The sequence below is a fragment of the Myotis nattereri genome, assembly GCF_964212035.1.
Source record: "Myotis nattereri genome assembly, chromosome: 4".
NCBI classification, from domain to species: Eukaryota; Metazoa; Chordata; class Mammalia; order Chiroptera; family Vespertilionidae; genus Myotis; species Myotis nattereri.
The window spans coordinates 76,733,251-76,745,369 of NC_138079.1; the positions used below are offsets into that span (position 1 = coordinate 76,733,251).

The 12,119-nt window shown below is 39.7% G+C and overlaps 1 protein-coding gene and 1 long non-coding RNA gene across 2 annotated transcripts in view; both read left to right on the forward strand.

Moving 5' to 3' along the window:
• Positions 1 to 12,119, forward strand: part of LOC308517611 — a 775,374-nt gene that overhangs the window by 152,183 nt on the left and 611,072 nt on the right. The gene's annotated exons all lie outside the window — the stretch shown is intronic.
• The window catches only part of LMNB1 (lamin B1), a 37,899-nt gene that overhangs the window by 10,605 nt on the left and 15,175 nt on the right, over positions 1 to 12,119 (forward strand). Inside the window, exons 2-5 of the mRNA XM_081090528.1 lie at positions 3,713 to 3,869; positions 4,407 to 4,532; positions 6,992 to 7,162; positions 8,605 to 8,730. Of these exons, the coding sequence (XP_080946654.1) occupies positions 3,713 to 3,869; positions 4,407 to 4,532; positions 6,992 to 7,162; positions 8,605 to 8,730 (580 nt within the window). The remainder of the gene's footprint in view (positions 1 to 3,712; positions 3,870 to 4,406; positions 4,533 to 6,991; positions 7,163 to 8,604; positions 8,731 to 12,119) is intronic.

The following is a 12,119-nucleotide window of genomic DNA, read 5'->3' on the forward strand; positions in this document are numbered from 1 at the left end:
CTGGGAATCGAGCCCACAACCCTGGGGCATGTGCCCTTGACCGGAATCGAACCTGGGACCCTTCAGTCCGCAGGCCAGTACTCTATTCACTGAGCCAAACCAGCTAGGGTTGGGAGGGCATTCTTAATTAGAATAGAGTATCAACTACATTTTTTTCTTCTATTTATTTTTGTTACTTCTCACCCAAGGATATTTTTTCCATGGTCAACTACACTTTATAAAACTCTCTCCCTGTCTGCAGTTGGAATATTGGTTCTTCTGTAAACATCTACAGTAAATGGGTATGTTTTTTGACTTATAATCAGTGTGCATATTTTTAGTGTTAGAGGCACATGTTGAATTTAGATGAAAATGCAGAAAGATCTCCTTATCTGGAGGTAGGAATACCTTAGGCAGGTCAGTCACACTGAACAAATCCAGTTATGAAATACAGTCAAAGAGGAATGCCCACCGGCCCCTGGATTGCTGTGTAAGTTGCTCTCTGTTCCTGGGCATTGTCAGTGGCTCCTCTGCTTAGGTGAGAGCTGCAGCCAGTTCCTGTGTGTGGTTTAGGATGTCAGTTCTGCAGGTTTCTGCACTTAGATTCCGTACTGACAGTTAGGGCAGGACTTCCTGCAGCACTTTGAATGAATGAAAAATAATAATGCAGTTAGGAAACTGACAAGATTATGTTCAAGACGTTAACTTGCTACAGGGCCTTGGTATTTTGGCAGCTTATGTGGCCCATCAAACTCACTGACTCATGGCTTCTGATCAGGTGTAATCTTAGGAATTTTTTCATTATCCATCGAACCTCGGAAATTGGCAGACGATAGGGAAGACATCTAGGAATGCACCTTTTAGAGATTATAAAAGTGTCACAGTTATTTATTTTTAGGAAAATACATGATATTTTACATGGCATAAAAAAGGCAGAATGGGTTTTTGGGGAGACTATTTGGGGAGTTTCTTTAACAATGACCAAAACAGTCATTATTTATACATTGTCTGTGTAGAACCCTCAAAGAGTTCTCAGTGTCCTGAGGTAGCTAAGTACGGACTTGTATGATAAATGTAACATAAATGTGCAAGAATAAATGTGCAGCCGTCGTATCCAGCTCTCCTCCTCTTTCCCCTTGAGCCAGGGCATATAACGTTAGCTTTCATTTGCAATTTTAAGCACACTTCTAATTCTGATTTGTATCTTCCTAATATGTTCAGTAATGTCAGAGTTACAGCTTTAGGAATGAATCTGTAGTGGAACAATGTATTTTTTTTACAAAATAACAGCAGTATAAGTAACTAAGAACTTGACACCACATTTCAGCTGGTACCTCGGGTGGCTCGAGGTATCACACATCAAAAGCATATCCTACTCATCCCCTTTAGTCCACTCCTTGTCATAGCTGGTCATGATTTTCGTGGAAGAAGCCAGCGTACTCCAGTCATTAGGTGCACTCTCTTCATTGTTTTGGCTTCTCGTATTTCCTGTTCTCCACAAGGTGCTGCGCAGTATCTTTCTCTTGTGGTTTAGCATTCTGGATCTGGAACCATGTACATTAATTATATCCATTAAATCAATGAAGTAAGACACAGAACATACAGTAAGTAGCCCGTGAAGTTGGAGTGATATTACGTGTCGTTGTGTTTGTGTGTGTCCAGTATCCTTGGTGGGCTATTTGGTTTCTGGGAGCACAGGTTCACCCCCCTGCCATTGCAAAGTACCACATTATGATATGAGATTTAAATATTAGACAGTGGCGCAGGAGAGTGTTTTGTAATTGTTAAGTAATTTGAGCCAGTAGCTTTTGTAAATATTGTGGGATACATAAAATTTTTTAAAAGTCATATGCATTCTAATATGTATTCCTGCCCAGCTCTGGTCATTTATACAGTGGGATAAAATAATAGCTCCTCCACAAGCATTGATTCTGTTCTGGGGAGTTCCCAGCTAGGACCAATTGTTGCAACGAGGCATTCTTTTTTGTTATGAATTAATGACTACATGGGATTTAAAAAAGAAATACTTGATTTTTTTTTTTTCACAAATCTTCAGTGAAAGGTTGCCATCTTGTGGGTTTTTTTAAAATAAAGGATTTAAGCAAAATCTGATATGACTGCTGAGATTTTATGAATATAGTTGTTTTGTGATACCAAAATGAGTAAGACATGAATACTATTAAATCTTTTTATATTTGCTTATCCTTTGGACAGATATGTGCACTTTATTTTAATATTACAGATTTTAAAAATTTCTATTAGTTATTAAACTTTTCTTTTAGTAGTATAAATAATCTACAATTACAGTTTTAATTAAGAGCAGATATTGAGATTTTTGATATTAATTTCTAATTAATAATAGAATTATTTGGATAAAAATATACTTTTCTTTAAGAGGTAATTATTTGACAAAATATACAAAGGAACCTTAATTTTATAATATAGAACTCCAGTTAGTAAAAAGAAAAAGAAACCTCAATTTAGACCTAATTTTTTTGGTAGTTAATAATATAAGCTGAAATAATTAATTTTTCTTCAGAATATCGGAGAGACCCTAATTTATAGTTAGGGAAGTCTTAAAAATCACCTCCTATGTAAGGAATGGAAAGTGCTTGCAAGCTTGGGGTCAGTTAGTTCTTATATCAATGGAGTTTCTATATGATACCAAGTTACAAAATTGCCTTTTTTTTTTTTTAATATATTTTATTGACTTTTTACAGAGAGGAAGGGAGAGGGATAGAGAGCCAGAAACATCGAAGAGAGAGAAACATCGATCAGCTGCCTCCTGCACACCCCCAACTGGGGATGTGCCCGCAACCAAGGCATATGCCCTTGACCAGAATCGAACCCGGGACCCTTGAGTCTGCAGGCTGACGCTCTATCCACTGAGCCAAACAGGTCAGGGCCAAAATTGCTTTTTATAATAACTTTATTTTCACTTGTTTAATCTCATTTTATATCTTGATTTATAGCTCCTATTCATCTTGGTTTATAATATTCATTATATTAAAAATAATAAATATTTATTTTTTCAAAAATGTCTGAGAATCATATGTACATGCCTGCATATATGTCTCATCCTAGTACATGCCGACGCCCCCACCACCACACCAGAGTTGATTATTAAACATTTACCATCATACTATTGGGTGGAATTCACACAATATTTTAACAATGAAAAACTGAAAGGTGCAGTTGGGGAACTTAGAGGTAAGACTGTAGGAATAGAACCCAGAACCACGATTGACGTTGCCTCCAGGCTGCAGGCCCCTCTGTGTGTTTGACGGCAACGGTGTAAGATGCGATAGCTGATAAGAAGTTAGAAGAAATTCCCGTTTTTGTTTTATTTTGATTCCTCCCCCTCACTGCATCTTTATACAAGAAGAACTGAGTTGTGATTTGACTAATAGATTAAGAAATATATGTAAAAAAAGAGTCTTCTTACAGAAACATGTAATTCCTGTTAAGGAACAAGGAGCACATGTGTTTTTTCTCAGAAATAACCAGGATTCTGGTGCATTGGTCCCCGTGGACTTCTGTTAGGGAAATTCCTGAAAGGGAAAGCTGTTATCCACCTAAAACTTGAGAAACAATGCTCCTGAATTGCTCCTCTGATTTTAGCAGGTTATAGAAGCTTTTAGATAAACTGCCTCTTTCCCCCTAAGCAGGGCGGGAGAAGGCCTCAAGTTAGGGGTAGAATTTGATGTCTTGCCCTTCTTCACTTGTCTTGCAGTTACGCTAAGAAAGAATCTGATCTTAATGGAGCCCAGATGAAGCTCCGAGAATATGAAGCAGCACTGAATTCTAAAGATGCGGCTCTGGCTACTGCACTTGGTGACAAGAAAAGTTTAGAGGTAGAATTGGAGGATCTGAAGGATCAGATCGGCCAGGTCAGTAACCACTCCTCTTGAACCATATTCGGCAGAGTAATTGCCTTGGTTGATTGATTTTTGATTATTTTATGGCTTATCTGATGGCCTCAAGGCAGCTAATGTTCAAAGCACCTCCACTCTTTAGTCATTGTATCTTGATCATGCTCCTTCTGCTTCTTGCTCTCAAAGCCTATTTCATTATTGTAACAAAATGTGAGGTAGGACAAGAGAAGGTGTCATATGGTGCGCTGCAGACAGGAAAAGATGAAAGTGGTAGCTCAATCTTTGGCTTGAGTTTTGAAATGTAAGTCAGAAGTCTCTGTTCATTCCCTGTTGCCAGTTACCAGATTTGAGAGGTGTTTTGGCATGGCACTCTGTGGGTGGGACAGCAGCTGAACACACAGTTAAGGATAAAGGTTATCAGGAGGGACTCTCGTACACTTGCAAATACAGAGAAGTTGCAGTACTTGATTGGATTCGATCCATCGATAGCAATTAAGTTTATTACTATATGGTTGCTGTATAATGCCCATCAATTCTTTTTCCTGATGTTAGTTGGAAGTCTCCTTGACTGCTGCCAAAAAACAGTTAGCTGATGAAACTCTGCTTAAAGTGGACTTGGAGAATCGCTGTCAGAGCCTTACCGAGGACCTGGAGTTCCGTAAAAGCATGTATGAGGAGGTAACTGTGTATAATTTTTACTTCTTCAAGGAATGGAGGGGTTCCAAAAGGCTTTGTTATAACTTTGTATGTAAATAATGGGAGAAATTTTGTAGGTAAACTTTTCAAGGCACTGCTTCTAAAAGGCTGCGTATGAGAACACGGGTATGATTTTCCTTCATCTGGTTTATAAAGGCTTAGTCACAGCAGTTAATTACTGTTTAAGCATTTGTATTACTGCCTCACAGATTACTCCAAAACTTAGCCGCTTAAAACCACAGGCCTTTATTATTTCACAGTTTCTGGAGGTCGGGATTCTGAGAGCTGTCTCACTGGGTGGTTATGCTTCAGGGTCTCTCATGAGGTTACAGTCAGGCTTTCACCTGGGCTGGAGGAACTGCTTCCCAGCTCATCCACAAGCTGTTGGCAGGAGCTGTGAGTTCAACGAGGGCTTCTCCAGAGGGCTGCTCACGCTGTGGCTTCTCCCAAGAGTGGCGAGTAGGGAGCGAGTAAGAGCAAGACAGAGGCCTCATTATCTTCTGGAAGCTACTCCCAGAAGTGATATATCTTCACTCTCCATCTCACACGCCAACCATGACACAGGGCGTGACTACCAACCATTGGGGGCCTTCTGGAAGGCTGGTACCCATAGCATTTATAGCTATATGTGTATATTTTAAGGTATCATTTACAAGCCTTACCTTCTGTGGTCAAACCTTGGGGGTTGAAGGCAGCAAGTGTTGCGAAAAAAGAAGTAATAAAATTGGAGAAAGGGGAATGTATATTTCCTCTAAATGGAAGGGGGTTGGCATGAACCCAGGGCAAACATGCAGTTAAATAGTGAAATGTTTTTAGAAGTAATATAATTTTGAAAAAAATAATTAACAATGGTTTGAAAATAGGAATTTATTGTATAAGTTAAATTTTTTTTTATTGTAGAAAAATATTGGAGATATGACCATTTTTATAATGATAGAGTATTAAAATAGGTATTGTTGGGATTTAAGTGCTCTCCCAAGCATTCTGACTTTGGGCAACTCTTGAATTGTTTTTTAATTTAAAAATGAAATACCAATACTTGCTGTTTTCTTCTTCAAGGAGTGGAGAAGATCAAAATGGAATGTTGTGTGTGAAAGCTCCTTGTAAACTAGTGAATGCTACCATATACTTGTTAACGACAGTTTTGCTTTATAAATGGAGATATTTTTATATTAAGTTGATGACATTCTTGTTAAAATTGTTTGTAATTTACCACTACTTATTCTGATGCTGTGCATGGACTCCTTTCATCTCAGCTTTGTAATCTACACCATTGGGGAACATCTTGTTAGTTTTTGCCTTATTTGAGAATGAATTGAAAATATTCCTTTTTTTTTTTTTACATGGAAGATATAATTCTATTCCATAAGTATACCTAAGTTCCTTATTAGGAGCAGTTAAAGGGGCAAGAATGGAAGGAGAAAACCAGAAAGAGGAGGTAGGGAGGCAAAGGGCAAAATTATTAGTACGTCTCAACATTTGCTGAACGAAACCTTTCATTTGCATGCTTTTCACTTCATTAAATAGGTGTGAGCCCTGAGAGGTTAATAGCAGAACTAGAATTTGAACCTGGTTTTCTGGTTCTGTCCAATGCATTTTCCTCTGCAAAGAAGTGTTAAAAGAAAGATGAGGAAAGGCATAGAAAACACTTGCAGTAAGGTGATACGGGAACAAGAACTTCAATGGGTTATATCCCCCTCTTGTGGCCGCTTTAATTATTGTCATTAAAGAACGATCTGTTGTATTTTCAGAGCTGGAAGCTGGAATGGAAACTTGACTCTTGGGTTTGTGTTTCTAGACATTCTAGTTTTGGACACTTGCTTAAAACATAGAGCAAAGGATTATGCCTACATTCTATTCTTGAACAGTGAATTGTCATAAGTACTCAAGATAGTAAAGTGCTAATTGTTAAGGTTCTGTATCAATTGGTATTGATACCTCAGCAGCAGCTCTTACAATAACTCATGTAAATTAGCTTGCTCTGCCCATTGTTGCATCTTAGTATGTCTAAGAAAGGAGTTTTATTGTGTACAGATCTTCTAGTTGAAGTTGTCCGCACAAGTTTAACTTTCCATGTGGATTTTTCTCAGTGGTGTCCTTAGGATCATCAATATGACATTTTAGAAAAACGATTACTATTAGGTGTACATAGTTTTGCATGATTGCATGGTACTTTAGTATGTCTCCCAGGCCTTTCATAGCTGTGCTACTGAAAAGAAATGGAATTCTCAGGGCTTGAGATGCTGCCGTTTCTGTTATTAGTTTCATCCTTGAAATCGTCTCATTTGAAAATGAAGGCAAAAAGCTATACTCACATGCCCGCTAGGACAGATGCAAGGGTGGGTGCCTAAACTTCAGGTGCCTCTGATGCCACTCACACTTGTACCAGTGCAGCCATGGTGAGCAACTTGGTTTTATATCACTCTCCCCTCCCCCCACAGGAGATTAATGAGACCAGAAGGAAGCATGAAACTCGCTTGGTAGAGGTGGATTCCGGGCGTCAGATTGAGTATGAGTACAAGCTGGCTCAAGCCCTGCACGAGATGCGCGAGCAGCACGATGCCCAGGTCAAGATGTACAAGGAGGAACTGGAGCAGACTTACCACGCCAAGGTAAGAGTCGCTTCAGAGGGCAGGTTCAAGCTCTGAGCCATGGCCTCAGTCACCTGATGATGTTTGCTCTGTTCTAGTTTTCTTTCTTTTTTTTTTTTTTTTAATTTATTTTTGTTGTTGAAAGTATTACAGATGTCTCTCTTTTTCCCCCAGTGACCCTCCTCCTCCCCCACCCACTACCCCCTGGCCTTCACCGCATGCTAAATAAATGTTACTAGGAATTATTGAAAGAAAGTAGGATTATTCTAATTTTATCTGAGAGGAGGGTTTATCTTTTTGTTCCACTGATCAGTCATGTCATGTCATAGTAGTAAAACCCAAGCCATCTGAAAACAGTTTTCTTTCAATAGCAAGTGCTAATCACGCCGTCCTGCGCATCCATACAATTGTAAACCACCGCTGGGCTGCATCGAGTTCTGACCTCCATGGCATCAGTGTACACATATTTGGGGCTTTTTTTGAACAAAGGCCAAATGGAAAGTCTGATATTTCTTCCTCTGCCACTGTTATTAATCGAAAAAATATAAAATTTTTCTATTAGCAGACCATGCAAAAATCCATCAAATCACCTACGAGTACAAGCTTTCCTAGGAAATGATTTTACCCCAATGTGGTAAATGTTACATGTTTTGATTAGAAAGAATTATTAGTGAAGATTTAGAAAATTAGGGTCATAGAAGTATTAAAAAATAATTTCTATTGCATGGCCTTACACTGTTCATGTGCTTTTAGTCCATTTTATGATGCAGCAGTTGGTTGGTGGAAGGGAGAGGTCCTTTAAACCCCATATTCAATTGCCCAATACTTGGTCAGTGCGAGGCATTGTGCAGGGCAGTGGAGGAGCCAAAGTAAGGATGGGTCCGTCACATAGACTTCGGCCTCACAGGGAGCCAGGGGAGAGGCGGCATACATAAAAGCGTGCTGAGCACATGCAGAATAAATATTATGGGCATTTGGAGGAATAGGATATTGAATTACCTGAGGAGCTGTTTGTTTGTTTTTTTGCTTCTGAAAGGAAGTGTTTCTATCTGGTTTCAAGTAATTTATCAGTTAGTGCTTTCTGCCTATTTTCTTTAAATTCTGTATTATTTGGTGGGTTAGAGATATGCGATGTTTGTTTTCCTACCATGGTTAAATTGCTACTGCCCAGTCTCCTTGTAGCAGTATTATCTGAGACATTAGAGATATAATGGACAAAATATTGGAGTCATACACGTTGGGCAAAGACCCAGATGTGTGAGCATTGTTAATGCTCGCACATTGACACACTTTTGGTAACTTTTCCTGTGTCAGCCAACTTCATGATGCTCTTCCTGTTTCATCAACCAGTTACCAGCAGGGCTGAGGTTTGAAATGAAATGCCTTGAGATGAATCATGCTTCCTCATTGGTTTGTTCCATTTCACATAGATAAGGCTGACTATCGCTTGCTTCTTCTTTTAGCTCGAGAATGCCAGGCTCTCGTCAGAGATGAACACGTCTTCTGTCAACAGTGCCAGGGAAGAGCTGATGGAAAGTCGTATGAGAATCGAGAGCCTTTCGTCTCAGCTTTCTAATCTACAGAAAGAGGTAAGTCCGCATCTTCCCCTGAGAGGAACTGAAGATGAACTTGCAGCCACCTCCACCAGGGTAGTCCCCCTGCCTTTGCTCTGCCTGGTGCCACTTTTCAGAGAGGGTGGAGTTTGCCTGCGTTCGCAGTGCCGCCCAGGTTTTTTCATTTTGCGTTGCTAAACATCCTCTGAGCAGGACCGTTATTCCTAAACTAGAGGCCCGATGCACGAAATAAGTGCAAGGGGCTTGGCCCTTGAAGCCGCTGAGGCTTGCCTTTGCCCTCGCAGCCCCGGCTTCGTCTGGAAGGTCGTTCAGCTAACCGGTCTAATTAGCATATTATGCTTCTATTATTATAGATTAGTGGATTAACCTGCTGCTCACCTTACTTGGAAAGTAACCTCAGCTTCTGTTTTCCTTAAGGGAGGACATTTTGTTTTAAACTTTCCATATCAGATTAAACTTTATCTTATTCTTGATTAAACTTTTCTTTACTTTTTCTTTTATTTTAGTAAAATCTTGATTATAAAACTGACAACATTTATTGCAGGAATTTAGAAAACAAAGCAGACAGTGGCTTACATAAAATAAGGTAATACAAAAAAATTAAAATTGAAGCTTTTATAGTGCCTATATGTGAACTTTATTACTGACACCATAAACATAAAAGTTATTTTAGACTTGTTTTGTCCTGGTAGTATTTTGAAGTTTTCATGGAACAGTAAGGCTGGAAGGACCTTTGAGTTCGCTCAGCCCGACCACAGACCTATGTGAGTTTAACAACTCGTCCAGAGACTGCAGACTGATCAATGGGTTTCTTTCCCAGTTTCTAGTTTGTTTGTTTTTAAATGTTTTTATTGATTTTTAGAGAGAGAGGAAGGGGAAAAAGATAGAGAGATAGAAGCATCAAGGATGAGAGAGAAACATCATCGATTGGTTGCCTCCTGCACGCACGCCCCCTACTGGAGATCGAGCCTACAACCCAGGCATGTGCACTGATGGGAACTGAACCAGTGACCTCCTGGTTCATGGGTCGACGCTTAACCACTGAGCTACACTGGCTGGGCCTTTTCTTTTTTCTTTTCTTTCTTTTTTCTTTTTTTTTTAAAAAGTATGTCCAGTTCTTCACTTTAGATCTCAATCTCTTCGAAGATTTTCTTTTAGGAATTTAATACTCTTTTTTCCGTTGCAGCATCTTAACAGGTACCTCTCCAAACACAGGCCTCTTTGTTCTTGCTCTGACTTGACATTTACTACTTTTTCTCCATTTAGTAAATTATATTCCAGTTGTCCCTTCTCCTTCAATTTTACATTTCCCCAGCTTTTATTATTCATGCTTTTGGCTGCTGTTGAATCCACTCGACTGTGCCCTCAGTTATGTGCCCATCCTTGGAAGTTTTTTTGTTAACTTCAGTTTAGTAGATTTTAACTGATGTTAGGCAGGGCCCAGGGGATTTTTGGAGCTAGCTCCTTAGGGAATAGGAGAGGAGCACATCCTTCAAGCAGAATAGTTTTTTACATTTCTCTGTTGGTGGGCGGGGAGGGGTGATCCTTTCCCCTGTTCATTACTGGTATCAGATTTTATGATAAATAATATACCTTGAGGAATATCTCCATTCATTGATAAATTTTAGCCTTAGAAAGATCATCATAAAGGAAAATGCCATCTCTCAATATTTTCCTGGTGTACACCTTAATAGTATTATTGTTGCGTCATATCATTTTCGTCATGCTGTTTCTTAGGCCACAGAATTTCCTTTCAGTTATGACTCATGTTAGTGAAGTACTTCTTAAATTTTATTTAAAATGGACATAGCCTTTAAAATGCTGACTTTAGAAAATATTTTTAAATACTACATGTTAGCAGTATTATGTTCTGGAATTAGGAATTTTACATACTGCTTACAGCATTTCTCTCATTTCTATCTAGACTTTTTACTTTGGCCAAATTAATTGGTTGGTCAGAGCCTCTTTGTATGCAGGCGTGTCCAGAGGCACTTTGAAAGCATGTCTAATTTTTGTTTTTCTTACACCCAGACTCTGGAAACTGCTATTGCAACTAGAGCATAATAAACTAGTGTAATAAATTGTTACAAACTATAAAATAAAATAAAAAACAAGACCGTTAGAGGTCAGTCATAACATTTTAGAGTTAGAGGTGGGATCTAACAGATAATTAGGCCGCTTCACTTTCCAAATGTGGATTCTGGTTTAGTGAGTGCCCAGGGCCTCCTAAGCAGCGAGCAGCAGGATTGGGAGGGAGAATCTAGGCCTGCTTCTCATGTCCTGTTCTACGTATTTCACTACATAACAGATACAGTGCAGCTATTTAAAATAGAATTTAAATATTTCTATTTAAACTACAAAATGATACAGAATAACTTTAAAACCTTTTTATCCTACATTTTGATTTTTCTCTCCTAAGGAACTCTGGAGCATCAAAGGCAAACACATAGGGGCGTTTCAGGGTTTACAAATCTAGGCGCAGAGGTTCTCCCTGAATCTTGGCTACTGTATGTCTCATCAGCCCCTTTAGATTCCACCTTGTTGCCCATTCTGTTTACCTCCCACATGGAAATAAGGTGAAGAGATTCATCGAAGATGAGAGACATTTTGGACTTATGTATATTTTTCTTTTAGAGGAAAGAACATATAAGAAACCTGAGAGGAAAAAAATGTATTTCTCAGTTTATAGCATTTTTTTTTGCAAGTGCATCTAAGTGCAAGCTCTCAGAGGCAGGGATTATGTTTGGTATCACTATTATGATGAAGGCCTGCTTCCGATACGGAATGTTAGATGCTGCTCTGAATTGTATTTAATTGATTGATTGGTTATTTTTTAAACAACTTTTTGGGGGGCGTAATTCTAGGTTTACCGAAAAGTTGGAAAGATGGTCCAGACAGCTCGCCTGTCCCCCCCCCGGTGCCCCCATTGGTAGCGTTTTGTTCATGGTCAGAACTAAGAGCTGACGGGAGCCAGACTCCAGACTGCTTGGGTTTCACCGCATCTTCTATTCCTGTCACTTTTCTGCCCGGGGAACTCATCTCCCAGCCTCCTCTGGCCTGCGGCAGTTTCTCCGGCTTCCCTTGTTCTTGTGACCATGACAGACTGAGGAGCACTAGCAGGCGTCCTGTAGACTGTGCCCCGATCTGGGTTTGTCGGGTGCTTTTCTCCTGATTAGCCTGGGTAATGGGTGTAGGTGCCCTTCTTGTTGCATCACATCAGGGACGACGTGACAGCCACGTGACATCCCTGGTGACGTCAGCCTTCACAGTTGGGTAAAGTGGGGTTTGCCAGCTTTCTCCACGGACGGATTACCGTTCTTCCCGGCCCACACTCATCCTCGAGCTGTCGGGGTGAAGGGCAGGGATTCAGCCCCACATCCTGAGGTGGCCTGTCTACATTTTTT